This window comes from Oryza glaberrima, chromosome 8, assembly GCF_000147395.1.
Source record: "Oryza glaberrima chromosome 8, OglaRS2, whole genome shotgun sequence".
Classification (NCBI taxonomy): domain Eukaryota; kingdom Viridiplantae; phylum Streptophyta; class Magnoliopsida; order Poales; family Poaceae; genus Oryza; species Oryza glaberrima.
Genome location: NC_068333.1, coordinates 13,632,167 through 13,656,614, shown reverse-complemented (window position 1 = coordinate 13,656,614; position 24,448 = coordinate 13,632,167). Strand labels below are relative to the sequence as shown.

At 46.3% G+C, this 24,448-nt stretch overlaps 1 protein-coding gene and 1 pseudogene across 1 annotated transcript; one reads left to right on the top strand and one right to left on the bottom strand.

Annotated features, from left to right (window-relative positions):
- Nucleotides 1–20,722: 20,722 nt before the first annotated feature.
- Nucleotides 20,723–21,445, bottom strand: LOC127783057 (uncharacterized). Its single transcript, XM_052310332.1, has 2 exons — nucleotides 21,170–21,445; nucleotides 20,723–21,079 (listed from the first exon to the last, which is right to left on the bottom strand). Exons 1-2 carry the CDS (start codon nucleotides 21,443–21,445, stop codon nucleotides 20,723–20,725), a joined length of 633 nt encoding a protein of 210 aa, XP_052166292.1.
- LOC127783056 (uncharacterized) lies at nucleotides 21,444–22,056 on the top strand (annotated as a pseudogene).
- The last annotated feature ends 2,392 nt before the right edge of the window (nucleotides 22,057–24,448 follow it).

The window sequence follows — 24,448 nt, the reverse complement described above, 5'->3', positions numbered from 1 at the left end:
CATGATACTGCCAATTTTGATCTTGTCCCTATGCAAGCATGTTCTTTGTTGTTTGGTCAACCATGGGTATATGCTAATAACGGATCGCATAATTTTGTTGCTAATACATACACATTTAGACATAATGGTCGGAAAATGAAATTGGTACCCATGAGTTTTACTGAAATTTTCGAAGATAATCTTGAAAGGATGAAGATTGGAATCGATGAGATTTTCAGAGATACTAGGAAAGATGCTATTGTGATGTCTTCAACTAAGTCTGAATTACAAAACGAACGTATTATTGTGCCTATTGTTTTGGATACTAATATTTTGCAGGCATCTGAGAATAACCAAGGTAATGAGAAAGAGAAGAAAGACAAAGAGGAAAAAGACTTATCTATAGCTCCATGCATGCTTGAAGAATGTTCAATTGACCAAGTGTTGATAATTTCTGAAGATGAGAAAAAAGGTAATGATAATGGTGCTACAGCTACTCAAGGTATGCATATTTATAATGTGCCAACTATGTCCACTACTTATGCTACGTTAGAGCAACCCATAGTGGAACCGATTGTTGAAATACCTTTGTCACAAAACAATTTGCTTGATGTTACTTGTGATAAAGAAGAGTTGTGCGATGCTTCACTTATATCCATGCCACAACTAGTGAATGAACATGTTAGTTCTATAGTAGAGCCCTTATGTGTTGAGTTTAAACATGTTATTCACATTGCTAGTGAGAATGAAGAGCTTAAATTGCTATCTTCTTTAAATACTTGAGGTTATATTCAATTTGATGATCTTTGTCCACTCAGCTGTTTAGAGAAGAAATTATTTGCAAGGTTTGAATTGCCATGCCCTTCTGATGTGATTTTTCATATTATTGGCAATTATGATAGTAAAGGAGAATATAATGTGCATCAAGTATATATTTGTTCGAATTTGACTATACATCCTTTTTTATAATGAAATGTATTGTCTAGAGGACCGCATGCATATAAGTAATTCTCTATCTAGTTCCTCTAGTTGTTTAAATGAGTTACTGGTTGGTTTGCAAGAAGGGGAGTGTTGTGGTTTTTCGACTACAAAGATTTTAGGATCCAATCATATGGCCATCAAGAAATGTTCTGTACAGGATGTTGTGATAGACAAAGATAAGTACAATACGCTCTATGACAAGGTGAAACCGAGGACGGTTTCCAATCAAGAAGGGGAGGATGATGAGGACACAACTAGCTCGGATATAACCATGACCACCTTATGTATTGATCAACCAAAGGTGCATATGTTCTATATTAGATTTACTTGTTATATATTTGAACAAACGTTGCTACACATTGAGTTTCGTGTGTTTTTGTTCACAGAGGTACTTGCTTGGGTGAAAGAAAAGAGACCGAGCATAAGGAATGCATGGATGATTGAAGAAGTTGATTGGGGACCAAACCAAGACCTTCTCCAATTATACTTCTACCTCACCACGTCACTTTTGGCCCATAGAAGACAAGAGATCAAGTTGTACACGTTGTGGATTCGGATTCGGGCCTCCTGACAACATCAACTTCAAACGGACCTAGCCTCTGATATAGAAGGAATTTCGGGGCCCATGAGTACTTGTTGGAAAGCTTATGTAGTCTACTTTCAGATGGTTTTGGTCCCATGTCAAAATTCCTACCGAGCTACCGGGAATCTGCAAAACAAGCCACGTACCTCATCCAGTCCTAATCTGATTTGGGTTTTGGGCCTTGTAATTGTGTCGTGGGCTTAGCCCAAGGGGGTGTGCGCCCTAGGGCAACTCTAGGATGTCCCTAATCACATTTATTCAGTAGCCGTCATCGTTCAGAGTCGGGTTTTGCTTAGATTAATCTGTCAAGAACAGTTTCGCCGCTAGATCGGTTTGTGGAAGCCCCAAATTCGTGTGCTTAATCATTCATGTGCAATTTGGTTGCAATCTATCTTGTTCTTGCTTGTGTTCTTCGATTCGCATGCAGGGATTAGCCTTCTTGGTGAGGTCAACCGTGTTTCGGCACGGTTGATAACCAGAGGAGACGTGGTGCTACGATTGCGGGGCTCAGTAGCGTGTTCGTTCAGAAGCCGGATCGAGTTGTGTCGTGACTCCGCCCAAATCGACTGTTTATCAATACCTATCGGAAGATCGGGACCTAACATCCCTCATCAGTATTGGCCACATGATTGTATATTAGCAGATGGAAGCTAGGATTGGAGTGTATACTAGAAATAGGAATTGAATGCTTTCTATTTCTTCTCCCACTTAGAATTATTTCATGATGAGGATTTCATCAACTTTGCTTCGTGTCACTCTACCCATATATTACACTTAACCCCTGCTTAGGCTTTGACAATTATAAGTAGTACATGTATAAAGTGCATTAGCAAAGTTCACTCTTATTATCTTCCCTTGGGATTAAAAATACGATACCTTGAAATACTTCCGGGTGAAATGCTATAATGGTGTATCTGTGCGCTTGCGGAATATTTCTGTAACCATAAATATACAAGGACTATTTTTGGCGCCATTTCTGGGAATGAATATTTCTAGTAAAGTAGGTACAATGGTGTCTCTTATGTAAGTAACTATCGCTTAGTTATTATGATGAATCTGCATATTAATTTGTCAGTTTGTGTATCTCGACTGATTTCTAGACGAGGATTTTAATGCACAAATTAGTTTGGAAATTACGGGTGAATTTCCAGGCGTGACACTGAACAAATTCACATTCTTGCAGTTTCCCCCAGTTCAATACATGTCTAACCTTATATTCGAGATGCCGTTATAGTAAAAATAGGGGCCACGAGTGTACCGTAGGCTATCTAGTGGAGCTACCCATGTGTCTGTTTATTCTAAGACGATTGTACTGTTTCTATGTGTGTGTTTTCGATCATGGGATGCGTACTATTCCACCTCAAAGCATGGGCCTCGTGGGAGGAGTTGCTTTGCCACGGCTCAGGATCGGTAGGCTAACCGTCCTAACAAGACTAAGGTTCTAGACTTGGTGGGGGTTTTCCATTCATCATGCTCATGCAAAGTTAGATAGTAGACAATGTAAAAACCTCGTTATGACCATTAGACCACACACAACGTGTAGAGTGTAGTAGTTTTTGGCCGACACAAGACAAATTCATATCATGTGGGCAAATCTGTACAAACTCTATAGAATGTCAAACTAATTGATTAGCCATGCTCGTGGTCATGAGCGGCATAGTACTGAAGTGTTGTGGGTATAGTTTTGTGTTTTATAAATGCTTTTCGAACTTTATTCTTTTGAAATGATTATGAGTATGATATATGTGGTATTATTTTCTTGCTACCGGGTGGGTAGTAAGAATGATGCTTATCTATTTATATGGATACCATGCCATGTTATTTATGCTTTACACATTACAAATGTTAAATCGTTGCAAACTTGTTTGTGAAATAAAATTAACTTTATGCTAAAATTGAGACCACATAGCCCTTTCTTTGAATTAGAGCCTACATGTATCTAGGTTTGATTTTTTTTCTTGCCATTACATTCTTTTCAGAGATAATCTATCCTATACCACTTACTTTGTTCGAGTTCAACAATTTACCATCGACTTGTCTCTTTCCATAATATATCGACGACTTTATAAAATGTTCAACAATACGTCATTGGGTTGGGCCTTCTTTTCAAAAATACCCAAATGCCCTTATGAATATATAAGGTTAACAATTTATTTATCTCCTTAGAAGTTTCAAAAAAAATATATGAGAACTTTTAAGTGGCCTCCTTACACAACATGGAAATTTGTATAGAAGTATCAAGTTTTTTACATTTCTATTTTTTTTAAAAAAAAATATAACCTATCTGCCATATGCTATATAAAATACATTTTTATTTTTGCTTTTAATATATTTTTTGGCTATTATCTCTTGTATAAGAAAATTTTCTCTCATATATCACATAAAAATATTGTTTTTCTAAAAACTAAATATACCAGAAAAACCTTGAAACTTATATACAAACTTCCATGTTGTGTAAGGAGGGCACATAAAAAATTTCATATTTTTTTTGAAACTTCTAATGAGATAAATCAATTATTAATCTTGTATTCCTCTAAGGGTGTTTTGGCTATTTTTTTAAAAGAAGGCCGAACCCAATGGTATATTTTAGAACAATTGATAAAGTTGTCGGTATATTATAGAAAGAGGCAATGTCGAAGGGAATCGTTGAACTCGAATAAACTCAGTGGTATGAAATAGATTCTCTCTTATTTTTATTAATGTACTGACTCTTGGTTTTGTTTATATTTTGGTGTTTTAGACTTTGGTGCAGAAGATGAGAAACCACTTAGTGACAACTATCTAGCTGTGTATGGTGTTGGTTTTCAGGATGGTTCTAGGGGCCAACCCATAGTCGGTTGCTTGTGGATTTTTTGGGCATACATACTTCCAATGGACACTAACTATTTGGCCGGTCGGCCGTATGTATGTAACTTATTTATTTATCTCTATTGGTATCTAAGTCATCCTTTGTGTATTTCAAATTGATATATTGACTTAGATGAAAGTGCAAAGCTAGCAACTTGCTGAGACTAGTTGAGCATGAGTATAAATTTTGAGCATTTGAGATGTTGTGCATTTTTAGCACTTTGAGTCAAGTCTCCTGCGATGTGTAACACATTTGACCGCCTTCTTCGTGTGGTTTGATAGAAACGTCTCAAGCTGAAGTTGACTAGGACACTAAATCCAACCAATATCTCCTTTGCTCATTATTCGGCATTCCGGAGTTTACATTGAATGGTGTTAATTTGTGATCATGAACATATTGAGGTATGAGTTCATGCGTGTATGGATTCCACTCATCCAAAATTATGTGATGGTCACAAATGACTCTAGATAGAATAAATTTAGCATGCTCCACACCGGATACGCCCCAAAGAGATTTGATAATTTTTAGATTTTTCATTTTAATAAACTGTGAAATTAATTGTTGTTGCATTAAAATTATTTAGGGTGCTCTTAAAGTTCAAGTAAAAATTGAGGGACCAATTTAGAGAATGGAGAATTTTTTCTTGGTCGTATTTTTCCGTTTGAGATTTCGTTTAGTCTTTTAGTAACCTCTATTACTCTATTTGGAAAGTGATTTTTAATTTGGGATGAATTTATGAAGATGCGACAGACGTGAAGAAGGCCATGCGGAGGCAAGAACAATCCCTTTATAAGGGCTAGGACTGGATTGATTCTAACCCCTAACCACAACCCCTACATAATTTACCGAAATCGTTCTTTTACCTTTACTTTCAACATTGATTTCTATTTTACCATAAATTGTTCGCCTTCACTGCGAGAGTGCTATACCCTTTGTAGGTTTATCCCATAGACCTTTTGATTCCTCCACGAGATGGGTGATTATCTTCATATTGGTCCAAATCGGCCTATAGGCTAGTTTTGATATCTAAATCAATTTCGCTAGGTGGTTTAATTTTTAAAACCTATCTTGACTGAGTTTTCTAGATCGAAGTGAGTGGTGACTCCGTTAACACTGCAAGTCTTTAGGTGAATTTGTGTGTTGGTCAGAAAATGCACCAACAACCTGCACAATTCTTTCACCAATAAAAGGAGGAAAGTTCCAACCTCTACCCATTCACGATAAGATTGCCCAAAAGATTCACACTGGCCAAAAGATTCAGAGGTAGGGGTTCAGCGGCTAGTTAATTCACGCACAAAGTTTTCACCGCAAAGGCCATTAGTACGGATGCACTTCGGAAAGCGGATGGGTTGGAGAAATCTCTCAAGTCAGTGAAGCAAAGAGATAAAAATTGACAGCCTCGCATCCTTACGACGGCATCTGAGAAAGAAGAAAGCTACCGCAAGTCCAATTCAATCATACTTTTCTAATACGTAGTCTGGACGGTTGCGTGCGTGTGCGTCACGACCATCACTTGCACAAAAGAACCCGAAAGGTCTTGCCTCCTACTCCCTCCATATCTCCCTCCATATTTATGTATGACGCCGTTGACTTTTCGATGACCATTCGTTTTATTTAAATTTTCTGTGTAAATATGAAAATATTTATGTTATGCTTAAAGAATATTTGATGATTAATCAAGTCATAATAAAATAAATGATAATTACATAAATTTTTTTAATAAGACGAATGATCAAACGTTGGATAAAAAGTTAACGGCGTCATATATTAAAATATAGAGGTAGTAGTAAACAAGTGACAAATGGTATCAAGTTGCAATCGGGAGCGCGACAAACGGACTCGAACGTAGGCACGCGACAAAGAACTATTTTGTCCTCCCCCTCGACATCACGACTTGGCTAATTGACCTTGAAAAACGGGGCACGTACTGCGCGCGCGGGGGTGCACCTGGAGGAATCGGTGGGGTTCGACAAAAAATAAAAAGAAACTCACACATGTTTTCCTTTTTTTTCTTTTTTCTTTACGGATAAAATTCATCATCAGCATGTTTCTTCCTTTTTTTTCTAAGTTGACTGCAATCACTACCAGACAAAGACATACAGAGGTCGCGAAAGGGCCATTAGCCTAGTGGTTATAAAAGCCTCAGTAACACCTGAGGTCCTGGGTTCGACTCCCCGTGGGGCGAATTTTCCAGGATTTAACGGCGTTATGCTTTCAGTGGTAGGCGGCGTACCCGTCGACAGCGAGGCGCCTGTGGTGACTTCGTCAATCTCTCCAGAATTTGCCGGCCCAGTCTTCGAAGATGCTCCTAGGGGTAGGGTTTGCGTGCGTGTGTTCATAGGGGTGAGTGCGCGTGCGTTGTGAGTGTCTGCGTTGTACTGTGTAATTCTCAAAAAAAAAAGACATATAGAGGTCGACACTATAGGTGCTGAAACAGTTAAACCGATACATATAGGCCTTTTTCCACATTTGTGAGGTGAAAAAATATAGAATTGACATCTTTCGGTAACTATAGCTGTTAGTTCTAAACAAAAACCGACACCTATACTATAAATATCGTTATTTAAATAACCGACAAAAAAAAACAATCCGATACCGTCCTTATCCATACCACCCACCTTCTCCCAATCTCTCTCGCTTGCTTACTCTCTCTATCCTTCTCCCAATCTCTCTCGCTTGCTTACTCTCTCTATCTCTTTGCCCCGCCCCCTCTCACCTTTCTCGCCGGCGGCAGCTTGCTCCGCCCCCTCTCGCCTCCCTCGACGGCGGCACTCGCCTCCTCCAACTCTCCTTCCGCCTAGGGATGGATAGCTAGCCAGCTCGGTTCGGCTCGGTCCAGCTCGTTAGGATAACGAGCTGGTTCGGCTCGGCTCATTATCCTAATGAGCTAGAAACCCAGGTTGGCTCGGCTCGTTTGAAAGCACGAGCTGACTCGTTAGGCTCGCGAGCCGTCGATGGGTGCCTGGGGAGTGGGGGGCATGTGGCACGGGGCGGCGCCCGGCTGGGGCGGGGTATGCGGCGGCCGGCAGGGGCAGGGTAGGCAGCGGGCCGAGCGCTGTGGTGCGTTCGGTGAGCAAGGACGGCGTCGCAGTACGAGACGATGTTCCGGTAAAGGACGCCGTAGGCGCTCGTGAAGGCCTTGCTAGACCTCGCCGGCTCCACTCGTACGCGCGCGTGCTGTGCGTGTCCAAGCAGTGAATCCTTGCCAAGACCAGCTGCCAGCTGCGATAGCGCACCATCGCCGGCCTGCCTCAACGACACCTGGTGCCAGCTGGGGGAAGTGCGGCGGCGACACGGCAAGAGGTGACGCCGGTGCCAACTGGGGATGTGCGGCGGCGGCGGCGGCACAGCGAGAGGTGGCGCCGACGCCGGATGGGGAAGTGCGGCGGCGGTGCACTGTGGAAGAGGATTGAGAAAGAGATGCAGTGCTGTACCGCGGTCTGCGGTCGTGTGCACCGATAAGTCGCCGAAGCGGAGAGGAGTGGCCGAGTGGGGTAAGGACTAGGGTTTTGATGTTCTGGGCTTGGGCCTTTGGTGTTGTCTTGGGCTGGGCCTTTTCAGTTGTCTGTTGGAGTCCTGGCTCGTTAAGGCTCGCGAGCAGCTCGCGAGCCAGCTCGAGCTGGCTCGTTATCTTTAACAAGCTCAACTTCCAGTTCGGCTCGTTAGGAAAATCAAACAAGCTGAGCCAAGCCAAGCCGAGCTTGTCATGAGCTGAGCGAGCTAACGAGCCACGAGCTTCCTGTCCATCCCTACTTCTGCCCCCTTCTCCTCTTCCTCTCGCCTCCCTCCCGTGGCAGATCCTATAGCGGTGGCGGCATCTCTGGCTGCCGCGGGTGGATTCGGCGGTGGTGGCGTCGTCGGCAGAAGCCGCAGGCGGATTTGGCAACAGCGGCTCCCTCCGCCCCCTCTCGTCTTTCTCCAATGACGGATCCAGTGGCGGTTGCAGCGTCGGCAACGGTTCCGGGTGGGTCATGGGGCGGTGGATGAGGGCAGATCTGGCAATGGCGGCTCCCTCCGTCCCATCTCGCCTCCCTCCTGTGGCAGATCCGACGGCTATGACGGCGGCCGAGGGCGGATCTGGTGGCGGCCGTTCCCTCCATCCCTTCTCACCTCCCTCCCGTGGCAAAACCGATGGAGAAGGCGGCCAAGGCCAGATCCGGCGACATGTGATATTTTTAGATGTTGTTTTGTGATGATTTTGTCCATGTTCATGATTTGTTTTCATTGTTTTTGTTTCTATGATTTTGATTCTTTTTGGTTCATGGTAATGTTCTTGGATGAGATCTCATGGGTGATGGAGAGCAGCCTAATGCATCGAGCCGATTTTTTTTTTTGGATTCTTGGGAGTTGAAAGGTGTCGGTTCCAAAACCAGCACATTTGAGTTCTCTCAGTTCTGCCGCCTTCTAGGTGCTGGTTGGGAAAACTGGCACCTATCCATGTTTCTGCAGTAGTGAAGACACTTTCTTGTCAGATTTATCCAGGATTTGAAAACCTTTTTAACTTAGATTTGAAAACTTTCAATTCCAAATATGAAATCTTTCAAGTCATGATTTGAAAACTTTCAACATAGATTTAATAAATTTTCAACCAAGATTTGAAAACTTTCAAATCCAGATTTGAAACTTTATAGTTGGATTTGAAAACTTTTGAGTCAACAATTTTTGAAAACTTCACCTCAAAAAAGAAAAATACTTTTTCAAAACCTTGAGCTCTGATTTGAAAAAATTAAACTCAGAGTTAAAAACTTTTAACTGAAGATTTGAAATTTTTAACTCAAATTTGAAAATTTTCATCTCAAAATTCAAAACATTCAACTTAAAACAAACAACTTTTCAAACTCAGAATTGAAAACTTTTAACTAAAATTTCAAAATATTTTGACTTAACATTCCCACGTGATTAAAATAATTCAAGAAAAGAACCGTGCGCAAAAAAACTTTATACTGAAGTCCAAATCTATGTATAAATAAGTAAAATACACCTGCTACCAATTAATGGGATATAACCATTAAAACTAGATATAAATAATCCTCTAATGTGTGAAGCCGACTATAAGCGCTAAAGCTTTCTTTTATGATGCCTTAAAACTTGGGTCCTGCATCAATATAGATATATCCCTCAAGATCAACTTGGAAATACAACTTTAATGTGTAGTTCACTTTCGGCACACTCATAAATAAAGGATTGCATCGATAAGTTGACCTCCACTGCCTGTTAGATAGATCTCCATCCCCTTGGCCCAATGGCACAAGGGGACCTTGACCCGCGTCCTGATCGGGGGCGCCCAGCCCATTGACTGGTAGGCACCCGTTGTTTGATGACATTTTGTCATTATATACTAAGCAAGCAAGATTATTTAGCTAAGAAGCTAGCTTGTTGCTTTGCATGAAATGCATCGGCCACGCAAACTGTGCACGTAGTGGTGTATATGTGCCTATCTAGCCAACCATATATATATGGCTCATTTGCATTGCTATATATGTGTCTGTGCTCAATATATACTTGTGCATGAACCAGCAAACAATGATTCGGACGATATATGAGCAGCTTACATGTGAGCGCTAGTTGCCGAACGCCTATAGTATACGTATACGTGTACTTATACCAAATAATCTACCCAAGATTTAACACAACAGCAAGCAGTAACTAGTACATGGGCCGTACATGGGCCGGATGCATGCAGTGCGCCCGCCGGTGCTGTATCCTTGCGTACATATACGGCTGTATATTTTCAGAAGCGCGTATGCGTGATGCCAATCTTATCATCAGCAACAGAAAGAAATGTGGATAGCTCTTGTTGACCAGATGACTCGGGAAGCTGATCCGCCCGCGCGCAGAAGTATCGGATCGAGTGGTGCACATCCGCGGCGGCGCCGAGGAATTCGCAGCGTTTGTTAGGGTTCCCTGCGCCTATAAACGGAGACCATCACTCACTACACAGACACACGCACACAGCCATTTCACTCCTCTCTTCATACAAAACCATTTCACTCTTCTCTACACACGCATTCATCACACACCATCGAGCACCACAACATCGCCATTGATCGTTCTGGCATCCACGAGCTCGTCCGCTTCCATTCACCACATGTCCAGCCGTCGGTGTGACTTCGCCGGAGCAGCAGCCACGCTGCGCACTGTTGCGTCCCAAATCGATCCTAAAATACATCCTCTAAATTATGCCTAGAATAATTAAAATGCTTGTGAAAGCCTTCAAAAATTAAAATGTGCAAAGTTAAAAGTCAAATAAGGCTTGGAGGATTTTTGTATATTTCCTAAAAGCCTAAAATGTGTAAATAAATTTTAGTGGAATTTTCAGAGCACAAATAATAATTATTAAGAAATAAACAAAGTTAAAAAGGTTTTATAAAAAGAAAACCCTAAAAATCACCCTCTCCCCTCCAATGGGCCGAATTCGGCCCATCTCCCTCCCCCTCTCTCCTCTCCCCCGCGGCCCATTAGGCCCTCCCCGCGCGCGCGCCGCTGACGGGCGGGCCCGCCCGCCACCCTCGCTGACGGGTGGGGCCCACCCGTCATCCCCTTCCTCCCGCCGCCCCCGCCGCCTCGCCCGCGCCTAGCGCCACCGCCGCCGCGAATCCCGCCGCCTCCCGCCGTCCCCGCGCGCAATAAAGTGGGGGGAATTATTCCCCGGGATCCCCTCCCCCTTCCCCCCATTTTTCCCTCCCTTTCTCCCTCGGATTTGTTTGGAAACCTCTCCCCTAACCTCGCCGGCGCCATTAATGGCAGCCGGGTCTCCCGCGCCCATTTCCCCCTCCTCCGGCCGCCCTCTCTCACTCCCAACCCTATATAAACCCTCCCCGAGCTCCCCACCACCGTTTCCGCCACTCTCCGCCCTCTCTCCTCGCCGGAATCGAGCTCACGCCGTCGCTCTCTCTCTCCGCCATCGCCGCCGAGCTCCGGTCCGCCGCCGTCGCCGCCCCGGACCACCTCCCACCTCGGCGCCGCCTCCTTCGGCTTCGCCGCATCCTCGCCGACCTCGTCCACCCCTCCGTTTCGCTCGCCGACCGCCGGAGCGCCGTCGACCCCGTCCACCCGAGCCGCGCCGCCGCCTTCCTCCGCTCCGGTTGCCGTTTCCGTCGTCGCCGTCGACCCGGGGTGAGCCACGGACCGCCGCTTCGTTTCCCCCTTTCCCTCCCCTCTCTCGGCCGCCGCTCCGCCATGCCTATGGCCGCCGCCGGCGACCATAAGGGCGTGGGTGCGCCGCCTCCCGCCGGCCGCGCCGACGTGGCCGCCTCCGGGCGCGCCTAGCGGCTGCCGCGTGGGGCCCGGCCGTCAGCCGCCCACGCCCTCGGGTGCGGTTGACGCGTGGGGCCCACCGCGCCGGCCGGTGTGAGCCGAGTGCACCCGGTCCACCGTGGACCGTGAGGCTGCCGCGTGGGTCCCACTCCCGTGGACCCGGTCCGCGCGCCCTCTCTCCCGGCTGACGCAATAAATATATTTTTAAATTAAAATTTGAATGAAGAAATTCGTAAATATTCATTTAAAGAGCATATAAACTTCAAATGGCCATAACTTGGCCATTTGAACTCGGAATTGGACCGTTCAAGTCTCTAATTTTTCCTTAAGAAGTCAAGAACCCATTTTTGTGCTTTGTTCCTGCTTGTTATATGGAGTTTATTAGAGTAAAAGCCCTTTTATTTTCCGTTGGTCGTGTAGACGCTGCACCTTCGGAAGATCCGCTCTTCGTGGAGGTTGAAGCCGACGTTTGGGAAAGCGAGCAAGGCAAGTCACATCATCCTTGAACATATTGAATCCCAGTTTATAAAGTTGTTTTGATTTAAATTATTGCATTACCGCTTTATTTAAATTCCTGCGTTATCACTGTTTTATTTAGCCATGCCTATTTACCTTTGTTATGAACTTATTATTGTTATTGTTATTATTACCTTGTTCACCCTAGGATAAACAAAACCCCAACTGGTGGACATTTTATTCATGGTTCCACTAGTATGAATTTAGGTAGATGCTTCGCTGTTTAATAGGACAACATAGGGTGGTTTTATAACTCTAGACTTTGGGAATATTCATATCACTTGGACACCATGGAATGGTTGGATTATTGTGGAATTGGATTCACACCTCTCCCTCTATTCAAAACCCTCAAAATGGTTTTAGGCTGGGCTCGGGGTGCATGGTTTTGATGGTAGCACCTTGGCCATATAAGGACCGGTCTTCGGGCCTCTGTTGCAAAGCACTACCGTACTTCCACATGTCTAATGAGTAAGGCTTAGTTTGTGGCTCAGTCTGGTTATAAACAAAAGTACACGGATGGAGATGGATGAAGTCGGGGGTCGATGGACATCTCTAGGACAAATGAAGGCTACACGGGCTGCGGCCCGGTAGTCGAGATGTCATAGCACAGGGCTGGTGTCCTGCTGCTAGGGGCTCAATTCTGCCTGCCTGTCCGGGGGTTCCGGCCGTAGGTGGGTTGGGTCGGTACTCTTGTCTATGGCTAGGATGGGTTGGAAACTATGTCATGTCTTCCGTCCATATGCCGTGGTGGTATGTGGCACGTGGTTGCACGTGAGGAAGACGTGTCTTGTGGGTAAAGATGTACACCTCTGATCAGAGTAAAACCTATTCGAATAGCCGCGCCCTCGGTTATGGGCAAGCCTAGCAATGTACCCAAGTTAGTGTTTTTAATTCTTAAAACCTGCTTAATAACTAAAATGTGGAATGGTTGGCCTGGGTTGGCTTGGGACGAGCTGGGACCCAGGGTCGGGTTGCCAGTTCGGTCTGAATCATCGTAGGCCTTGGGTTAAGGCAGGTTCGTGTGGGTTCACGGCCTTGTTTAATAATATTAAATAGTTCTAGGATCGTGTTTTAAATTTAGCTTTGAGCAACTAAGGGTCTTTTAAATGCTGTTTATTACAAAACCTAACCCCTATACTATAACTCCATTGTACTCCTTTGCATTTATGCTGCACTTGTGGGTGTGTCTTGTTGAGTACGGTGGTTGTACTCAGTCTTGCTCAATTTTTCCCAAACTCAGAAGAGGAGCCCCTGGATGATGAAGGCTTTGGTGTCTAGCTTGTGCCTGCCGTCAAGCGCCTGTGGTCGTCGCCTTAGTCTTCCGCTGTTTTTCGTTGTCTTTGAGTGTGCTGGGCCGTCGCTGCCCATGTAATAATCAACTATTTACGCTTCCGCTTATTAAACTCTGAATTGTATCAACTTCTGGTGTACCTTGCCTCCTGGGACAAGGAATAATACACGCACGTAAGGAACGCCCGTTGGGTTATTTCCGGTCGTGACACGCACTTCGCCGGAGCAGTACACGCGACGTCAGCGTCGGCGTCCATCACGCCGGTGTCCGGCAGGGGGACGAGTACCTGTCCACCGTCAACCATCACGAGGAGGAAGACCATGGCTGCACAAGGTAAATGCTACTAATCAAATTTTATTTGCAGTTCACGCATGCATGAGATGGCGACGAGACGAGAATGCCGGAGCACCGCTGGACGGTGCCCGCATGTCGTCATTGAGTCTGCCGAGTCATGTAAGTCTAGTTCGTCGGACTGGAGAGCAAGTCGCCGTTCATTGTCATGTCCGGATGAAGGGCCTCGTCATGCTACCTCGCCGGAATACGCCACCTCAACATCTGAAACGACGTACGCGGAGCCATGACACCGCCCTCGCCGGAGTCGCCACGCCATCCTCCACCACGTCGAGATTTGCTGGGTTAACCCGGAGAAGGCCATCTTCGTGCCGTCTCGCCGGAGCATGTTGAAGATCATCAAAAACCGCCGGAAACACCGTCGTCGTCGTTGTCGCCGTGAGGTCGAGGCGACTTCAAGCCGTGCCATTCTTGCCAGCCGATCGGCATATTGGTACTGGAAGAAGGAGGCTGTCGGGGCGGTCTTGCACGTCGCCGAACCGCCCTAACCTGAGTCCTATCAGAGCCGTCGCCAAGCCGCCGCTCTCGTCTACACCGCCAGGCGATGGAGATCGCTGCCAATGCGATCCCGCCGGAGGTCGCCAGCAAGCCATCGTCGTTACGTCGGTCTCCGCTCATGCCATCTCTATGGAGAGTCGTTGTTGGCCGGGAGGCCATGTCATCCGCTTTGTCGACGACGCTCTGACGCTCGTCAAGGCACCGGTGACGCCGTCTGCCGAAAGCCATCTCGCCGGGAGACGCCGTCGTGCCGTCATCGCTGCACCACCGCCAAACTCCGAGCATGTCTCGTCATTGAGACTCCGCCGTCCTGCGACGCTTTCGCGCGGTCCCTGAAGCGTTGCCGATGTTCACCTGATCGCACTCGACGGCGCTGCCTCCTCCTTCACGTGTTCTCCGTTGCTGTTGTTGCCGGCGCCATGTCATTCACAGTGCCATTGAATTTCGGAGTCTCTAGGTCATCGGATACTCCGATCACATCGGATAGTCTGATTTGAAATTCACTCAAGAGGAATAAAAAGCAATTCAAAACAGAGAGTGAAGTTCTGAGAAATTTCAGATAGTCCGAAGTATCGGATAGTCCGACCTTATATCGGATAGTCCGATATTTTTTTTAGCCAACACTCAGACCAAAGACAGTAAGCAAAGTTCTGTGAAATTTCGGATAGTCTGAGCATCGGATAGTCTGATCAACATCGGATAGTCCGACAGACAAAAAACAGGAACACTTCAAATAAATGATTTTGAGCATTAGTGTTCTACCAATAATATGTATGTGGCATCCCTCTTAATAGTACAGCATCCTAATACTCAAGAACACAAGATATACATGGATTAGAAGACAATTACCACAATACATGCTGCAATACTTATTGTCTTGACATCGACTCCTTTTTCATCCTTGCATACATCTCAACAAAAAGCATTAGATACCTTCTAATTGTGTTGTCATTAGCACCAAAATAAATGAGGGGTCCTAGATGCACTTTCAATCTCCCCCTTTTTGGTGATTGATGACAACACACTTAGAAGTAATAAAAGATTATGATTTTGGTGGAGCTCCCCCTAAAGATATGCTAGAAATGAAATAGGAGAGCTCCCCCTCAATCTATGCACTAGATTAGAAATGACAATATATCCTCATGCATATGCCAATGACAGGATATTTCACACATTTGAGCATGGATAATAGATAATTGCACATAACATCATCCAAGACTAAAAGATTCAACGAGACATACACAAGCATAATAAAGACTTTAAACAAGACACAAAAGCCCAAGGTTCGACTAGCCATCACGAAATGAGATAGATTAGAGATTTTTGATAGGTGGTTCTCCCCCTTTGGCATCAAGGCACCAAAAGGGAAAAAAGAGGATCACTCATCCTCATCAGAATCCTCGTCGTTCTCACTTGACTCCTCAGCATAGTCACCTTCCTCCTCCTCTTCTTCTTCCTCCATAGGAGCCTTGCCATGATCCGCACGAGAGGAGCTTGCCTCAGCTGCAAAAGGATCCTCAATCACATCCTCCCCACTGTCCTCAACCTCAGAACCATCGGGAGAACACGGCAAATGGGCGTTGCGAAGGAGGATCTTGATCCACCGAGTGTCCTTCTTCCTTGCTCTGTGTTCCTTGGCTTGCCGAACTGAGATGGTCTTGCATAAGTTGAAGATGGACTTGAAGAACTTCAAGGACGAGTTGGAGTCCGGCTTGGTGACGGTAGCGGAGGGACCGGCACGAGAAGAAGCACGAGTGGTTCGTCCAGCCGGCACAGCAGCAGCCTTGATGGGACGGACTTGGTAACCGGTATGTGCCACCTCCTTGTGAAACTTCTTCTTGGACACAATCTCAATCATCTTCATAATGTAAGGCCCATAGCCAAGTCCTCGCTTAGGCATCATGGAGATAAGCCGGATTTCTTCAAAGATGAAGTCAAAGGCATCAAAGAGCTGTGGGTGAGCCTTCATCTTGTAAAGCAAATTTTTTTGTATAAGCAAGGACGTTGCTAGCATCACCTTCCTTGGGATTGAGAGTTTTGCGCAAGAGCTTGTTGAGATAGGCATAGAAGGGAAGGAGACCTTTGATGGTGCCTAACTCATAGTCCACATCTTGGTACAAGAAGTGAAGAGAATTTGTGTCCATGGGCTTCTCATCATGAATCTTGACACGATTGGTGCGAGAGCGAGCCGGAAACCCCAAAATGGCAGCAAACTTGGCATGTCACTGAGTATATGATGCCATCTGTCATCCAATGAATTGTCTTTTCTTTGTTTGGCTCAAAGTAAACTAGGGTTCCTTCAAAGTAAACTGTGGCATAAAATTGTGCGATGATCTCTTTGCACCATGGGTATTGCAAGCCCCTGAGTTCCTTCAAGTTTTGCCGAGCACAAGCTTCAATGACTTCATCAATAATTGGATCATGCAACTCCTCCAAATACTTCCAATCAACCCACTGCACGAGAATAGCCCCCTTCTTAGGTGCAATCACTGTCTGATAGTAATCCTGCTGAAAAAGGTTCCAAAACCGAGGATCTGTGGACAACTGTTGAAATTTGTAGGGATCTTTCTTACGCTCTTTTTCCACTTCAGTCCACTTGCGGTTCCACCTTATGACTCTCCGATGATAATTAGGATCTCTAGAGGGAGCTGTGACAAAGAAAGGCCCTTCTTCCTGAGCGGCTTGCTGAGCGGCAATGTCTTCTTGTAACTGAATCTCTTCCTCAAAGGATGGTGCATGAGAACCACTACCTTGACCCGGCTCAGAAGAATCCGTAGGATTGCCTCTCCTTACTTTGCTAGCAGGTGCACTTGATCCTTCTCCACTGACTCGGCTGTGGCGAGGAGGAAGAGGAGCACCACGCTCCACATTAGCCACTTGAGCTGCTTGTTCAGAGGCTTGAGCTTGCGCGTCAATGGCATCTTTGCGGGATTCGGACATACGCTGTATAGCATGACGAGCCTTGGAAGAGGGAGAGCGACCTCGAGAACTCATTGATCCACGGCGAGAGTAAACTTGATTCTTGAACTGACCCTTGATCATGAGGATACACTGATTTAGAACAGAGGATAATGATTAAGAATAAGTGGAAGAAGAATATTTAAATGTGAAGCAAGAGAAATTTGGACTGGGCCAAAAGGAGGTCGGATAATCAGATTTGACGTCGGACTATCCGATGTGCATCGGACTATCCGGCGGCATATCAGACAATCCGACGGCCTTTTGCCCTAGACCAACAAATCTCGATTCACACAAAAATATCCAATGGAATCAAAGGATCTTCTAGGTACTAGATCTAGGCACTAAAACAAGGAGATTCACCGAAGGAAATCTTGAAATAATACACCATGAGGGAGATCGAGGAAAAACAAGGAAATACCTCAAGAACCACCAAGAGAATCACTGGGGAACCAGTGATTTGGAAGGAGTTGAGGGAGGGAAACCACCCTAAAGCGAAGGAATGGCAATCGGAGACTCCGAAACGAAGATTTTTGGTGGCCTAGAACTAGGGTTTGGAGTGGAGAAGAGAGGTGGAGAGAGAAACGACTGAGACAAATGGAGGAAGGGGTAAAAGAAAGTTACCCCTGGGGAGGTTAAGTCCCCTTGCCCTCGACCCCACGTCGGATAGTCTGATTTTAAATCGGACTATCCGATGTGGTCGGATTGTCTGACTTGATGTCAGACAGTCCGACATCCTTTGTGGCAGAGACAATAAAGGATGGCTCAAAGAAGATTTTTCAACAACATTTTGATAGGATGAACCCGATGGCTAGACTATTACTTGGACAAATGCAGCATAAGAAAGAAAACTAGGCACCCTCGAGAGAGGGAATGTACGAATCTATAGCAAATTGTGCAAGGACCAAGATTCATTAGAGAATGAGATCCCCGTACACATAGATTCAAATTATCCACATAGATTATGACTAGTGTTTATTCATGAATTGAATATTCACTTTGTCATGATGTGGCAAGCAAACCTATTCTAGTAAATGAAAAACAAATGCATGCAAAAGATCAAGCCACATTCCGAGAATCCAAGATATTTAGTTCACTTCTCAACTCACAAAACCTAGCTTCATTTAGAGGCTTGGTGAAGATATCCGCCAATTGTTTGTCGGTTCTCACATGTTGGATGTCTATGTCGCCTCTTGTGGAATGATCTCTCAAGAAATGATGGCGAATATCAATATGTTTGGTTCGGGAGTGTTGAACGGGGTTGTTGGCTATCTTAATGGCGCTCTCATTGTCACATAGGAGTGGGATTTTGGACACATTGAGGCCATAGTCTCTCAAGGTTTGTTTCATCCAAAGAAGTTGAGCACAACAACTCCCCGCCGAAACATATTCCGCTTCGGCGGTGGATAGGGCGACGGAGTTTTGCTTCTTGGAAGACCAAGAAACAAGGGACCTACCCAAGAATTGGCAAGTACCCGATGTGCTTTTCCTATCCATTTTGCACCCGGCATAATCCGCATCGGCATAACCAATGAGATCAAACCTCGCTCCCTTAGGATACCAAAGACCAAGGTTAGGTGTGTACACTAAATATCTAAGAATTCTCTTCACAGCCACTAGGTGACACTCCTTCGGAGCGGCTTGAAATCTTGCACACATGCACACACTAAGCATAATATTGGGCCTAGATGCACAAAGGTAAAGAAGTGAGCCAATGATGGAACGGTATACCTTTTGATCGACGTCTTTACCTTGCTCGTTGAGGTCGAGGTGGCCATTTGATGGCATGGGAGTGTGAATTGGCTTGGCGTTCTCCATCCCAAACTTCTTGAGCATGTCCTTCAAATACTTTGTTTGGCAAATGAAAGTTCCTTCCTTGAGTTGCTTGATTTGAAGGCCGAGGAAGAACTTCAATTCACCCATCATGGACATCTCAAAACGTTTGGTCATCATCCTACTAAATTCTTCACTAAAAGACTTGTTAGTAGAACCAAATATAATGTCATCGACATATATTTGGCACACAAAAATATCATTATCATGTCTTTTAGTAAAAAGGGTTGAATCGGCTTTCCTGATTTCAAAGCCGTTTTTCACAAGAAAGTTGCGAAGACACTCATACCAAGCTCTAGGGGCTTGCTTAAGCCTGTAGAGTGCCTGGTGAAGCTTGTACACGTGGTTGGGATACTTCGGATCCTCGAAGCCCGGTGGTTGCTCCACGTATACCAACTCGTTGATAGGCCCGTTGAGGAAGGCGCTTTTGACATCCATTTGATATAGCTTAAAATTGAGGTTAGTAGTAAAAGCAAGCAATATGCGAATCGACTCCAGTCTAGCTACCGGCGCAAAAGTTTCACCGAAATCTAATCCTTCGATTTGGGTGAACCCTTGCGCCACTAACCTCGCCTTGTTCCTTATTACGACCCCGGCCTCGTCTTGCTTGTTGCGGAAGATCCACTTTGTGCCTATCACATTTTGCCGAGGTCGCTCCACCAAAGTCCACACTTCATTCCGGGTGAAATTGTTCAACTCCTCTTGCATCGCCATCACCCAAAGAGCTCTCTTGATGGAAACATTTTTGCCCCTCGGGCCTACATACTTAGCAACAACACGACTACTAGCATTCTTCTTAAGAATATAAGATGCATCAAAAGAACAATGTGAAGCATAATCATTAGGAATGATACTTTTGGCCTTAACAAAATTGCTAACACCTTGGGGCCTCTTGGTCATTACACTCTTGTCCACCTTTCCTTTTGGTGGAGGAACATACCCAAGACCCTCATGGTTGAAGTTGTCCCTTTGATAGCTTAGGTACTCCTTTAGGGCCTTACTACCCATATGGCACTTAAGTAGGCCATTGTGAAGGAGTCCCATAAGCTTCTCATTTTGCTTTTGCAAAGCACTCAAAGAAATAGAGTTAGTAGCACAAGCTTCAATGTCAATATCTTTGCATCTCACACATGATTCATTGCTTGGGACAATTTTGGAACAAGATGGCTCGCTAGGGAGAGAGACACTATTCTTTAAGGTTTCAAACTTCTCTTCAAGAGAGAGGTATGCTTTCTCCAAGCTATCCACTCTCTCTTGAAGTTGAGCGTTCGCCACCTCAAGATTAGCATGAGACTCTTTGGTTTGCTTGTAGAGCCGTACCAAAGCCTCATTTTTCTCTCTCTCTCTTTACAAGCTCACTCTTGAGTTCATGAGATCGCTCTTTCTCACGAATGAGCAAAGCCTCTTGCCTCTCAAGAGTTGCATATTGGTCCTCAATTCTCCCGAGCAACTCACTCAAGTGTGGTAGTGATTCCTTAGTTATGGACTTGAACAATTCGTCATCCATAACCTCATCCTCAACCTCATCCTCCTCATCACTAACAAGATCAATATTAAATGATTTGAGAGGAGAAGATACCTTAGGCTCCTTTGCCATGAGGCAAATGGGAGCATCCTCATCACTTGATTAGTCGAAGAGTCTCGGCGGTGATGAAGGCTTGACGGCGAACGTGGCGACTCCTTCTTCATCACTTGAGCTTGACTCGGAGTCGGAGCCGAAGATCATCCCAAGGTGAGCTTGGCCATAATGTTCCCGCTTGCTATGCTTATACTTCTCCTTCTTCTCATCCTTCTTCTCACCCTTCTTCTTATCTTCCTTAATGTGGGAACCATCCTTGAGGTGAGGGCAATCCGCAATGAAATGCCCGGGCTCTTTACACACGTAGCACACTCTTGCAGAATGTCTTCCACTTGACTTGTTGGAGTGATGCTTGGAAGAATTTCCCTTGAAGAAGCCGCTTTGCCTCATGAACTTGCCGAACTTCTTGACGAAGAGAGCCATTTCTTCATCATCGATCTCCTACTTGCTCTTGCTCTTGCGGCTCTCTTCTTCTTCTTCCTTTGCCTTCAATGCCAAGTCTTCCTTCTTGATGCTTGTCGTTGAGCTTTGGTTGATGTATTGGATGACCTCCTTGGACTCTTGCACAAGCATGTCATGGGCAAGAATGCGTCCGAGCAAATCATGAGGTGTGAGAGTCTTGTAGTCCGGACACTCACGAATATTGGTAACCAAGGTAGAGTTCCTTGGAGTGATTGCTCGAACCATCTTCTTGACCACAACCTCATCGGTCATGTCCTTGGAGCCAAGTCCCTTGATCTCATTGACGATCTTGCTCAACCGGTCATACATGTCACTTGGGCTCTCACCATCCAACATCACAAATCTCTCAAATTGCCCCTTGAGGATCTCCACCTTGAACTCACGAACACTATCCGTGCCTTCATGCAAGTTCCGAAGCGTGTCCCAAATCACTTTGCCTTCACCGCTGGACGGTGCCCGCACGCCGTCGTTGAGTCTTCCGAGTTATGTAAGTGCTGTTCGTCGGACTGGGGAGCAAGTCGCCGTTCGTTGTCATGTACGGATGAAGGGCCTCGTCATGCTACCTCGCCGGAATACGCCACCTCAACATCGTGACCGACGCACGCGGAGCCATGACGCCGCCCTCGCCGGAGTCGCCATGCCGAACGCCTCGCCGACCTTCTTCGACGGTGTTGTCATCCTCCTCACACGCGCTATCGTTGAGTCCAGCCACGCCATCCTCCACCTCGTCGAGATTTGCTGGGTTAACCCGGAGAAGGCCATCTTTGTGCCATCTCGCCGGAGCATGTTGAAGATCATCAAAAACCACCGGAAACGCCGTCGTCATCGTCGTCGCCGTGAGGTCGAGGTGACTTCAAGCCGTGCCATTCTTGCCAGCCGATCGGCATATCGGTACAGGAAGAAGGAGGCTGTCGGGGTAGTCTTGCACGGCGCCGAACCGCCCTAACCTGAGTCCTATCAGAGCCGTCGCCAAGCCGCCGCTCTCGTCTACACCGCCAGGCGATGGAGATCGCTGCCCATGCGATCTCGCCGGAGGTCGCCAGCAAGCCATCGTCATTACGTCGGTCTCCGCTCATGCCATCTCTATGGAGAGTCGCTGTTGGCCGGGAGGCCATGTCATTCGCTTTGTCGACGACGCTCTGACGCTCGTCAAGCCACCGGTGACACCGTCTGCCGAAAGCCATCTCGCCGGGAGCCGCCGTCGTGTCGTCATCGCTGCACCACCGCCAAACTCCGAGCATGTCTCGTCATTGAGACTCCGCCGACCTACAACGCTTTCGCGCGGTCCCTGAGGCGTTGCCGATGTTCACCTGATCGCGCTCGACGGCGCTGCCTCCTCCTTCACGTGTTCTCCGTTGCTGTTGTTGCCGGCGGCATGTCATTCACAGTGCCACGGGCTACCATAAAGCGGATGGCCAAGCCTGGAGAAAAGCATGCTATCCGTAGCAACTACTACAAAAATCATCACATGCTAGTGTATCACGTGTGCATGCATGCTACTGTGCGCACAGTGACAAGCAAATCAACAAAATGGCTTATTACTAAGCTATACTCATTTGGCCATGAGGATGTGTATCGTTATACACTAATTTCTCAAGTGCAAGTATAGTTCGGTGGTCTGCACCGACCATCTCCTACTACTCCTTTCTTTCCTAATATGATCCCGATGCAACTGCTATGACGTCGAGCCATCCAAACTACGCGATTCCATGCATGTCTTCTCCAAGCAATCTACACCGACACGTCGTTCAAGACTGACGAGGCTAGACGACGAGGGCGGGCGAAGCCGACGCTAAGGCTATGTCACCAACACCGGCGCACGGACCGACGAGGTCGTGGATCGCTGCCGGCGCCCACATTTACCATCACAACCATGCATGGAGAATGCGAAGCGAAGACGATGAGATGACCACTAGCAGCTTAATCGGAGGTTCTCTCGCAGGTCTAGACCTGCGGAGGTAATTAACTGGGAGCTTCTCAAGGCCCCGGGAACCAGGAGACCACATTGCTCAAGTCAGATATGTCCAACGACAGGCTATGAAGCGCGTATCATTATATGGGAATTTGTATTTATAATCCTTGAGATTAATAAAGTGCATGTTCCCTATGTTTTGTTTATTGTGTACTTAGCTACACTGGCACGCCCGCACATATACACATCTCTCTACATGAAGAGATCATAGACGTTATTTTCCACCCTAAACAAATTGGCACGCCCAGTGGGACATGGTTCTCCTCCCATCTTTGCTGCGCTTCAGTGGTCGTCAAATTCGTCTTCGCCAACATCTCCAACCATAACAAGCATGCTGCATGATGATATTTGGCGTGAATATCTCATGACCAAGGTCTCCTTCTTGCAGGAGGACCTTCAATCATCGAGAACACTCCGACGCCCTTTGTGATCCAATTTGGGCGGAACCACCAGTGACGGTCTTTGAGTATGGCTCCATGATCTACTTTCAGCAAGCCCAAGACACGGCTCAGTTCCAGGAGATCCAAGCTAAGAAGCAGTGCAAGCGTGCTTCTGTCAAGGCAAAGAAGGAGCGACGTGCCATCATGCTTGAAGCCCGGACCCTTTTGAAGGAGTCCGTTGTAGCTGAGATCAAGGGAGACATCCAGGCTGCGCAAAAGCTGCGCACCAAGGCGGCCAACTGGCGTTCAAGTACTGCATCCCTGCGCGCCTCTACTCCGACTTCTGCTCCAAAGCCACCCTCCCCAACTGTGCAACATACGGAGGTGGAGTTGCTTGAAGCTTTGGAAGCCGTCTTTGACAACCTACGTCGACACATATCTCATGCTCGACACATGGATAGTCCACATCCTCTGCGCAACTACGGGAAGAAGTACCACAAGGTGCAGCGTCTACATCAACTTGTTAGTTCGCGCATCGCCTAGAGTTCTGTCCCGGAGGAAGATTGGTCTCTGGACACATCCATCCTCATCGGCAAGATGTGCAAATATCTGAGCATCTTGGAACCACCCTATGACTTGTTCCTTGATGAATGGGCACATGAGCCACCCAAGATCAAGGAGAAAGTCAGGCGCGCCATCATGAAGGAGTATTGGAAGCGGCGTTATGGGGAGCACATTCTCCTCCCCGGACCAGCTGTCTCCTTCGACTACAACACCTACGCCCCTCGCCAGCAGAGCACATGGGAGCCATGCCTCCACTTGTCCGCGGTAGCAGGATCGTCCAACTACAACAACAACAGGTTCACTGTCTTGAGACCTGAGGCACCTGCTCCAAGAAGTGAAGACTTACGACAAGAACTTCGCGAGTTGCAAGACCGGATGGCTCGACTTGGAAGGCGG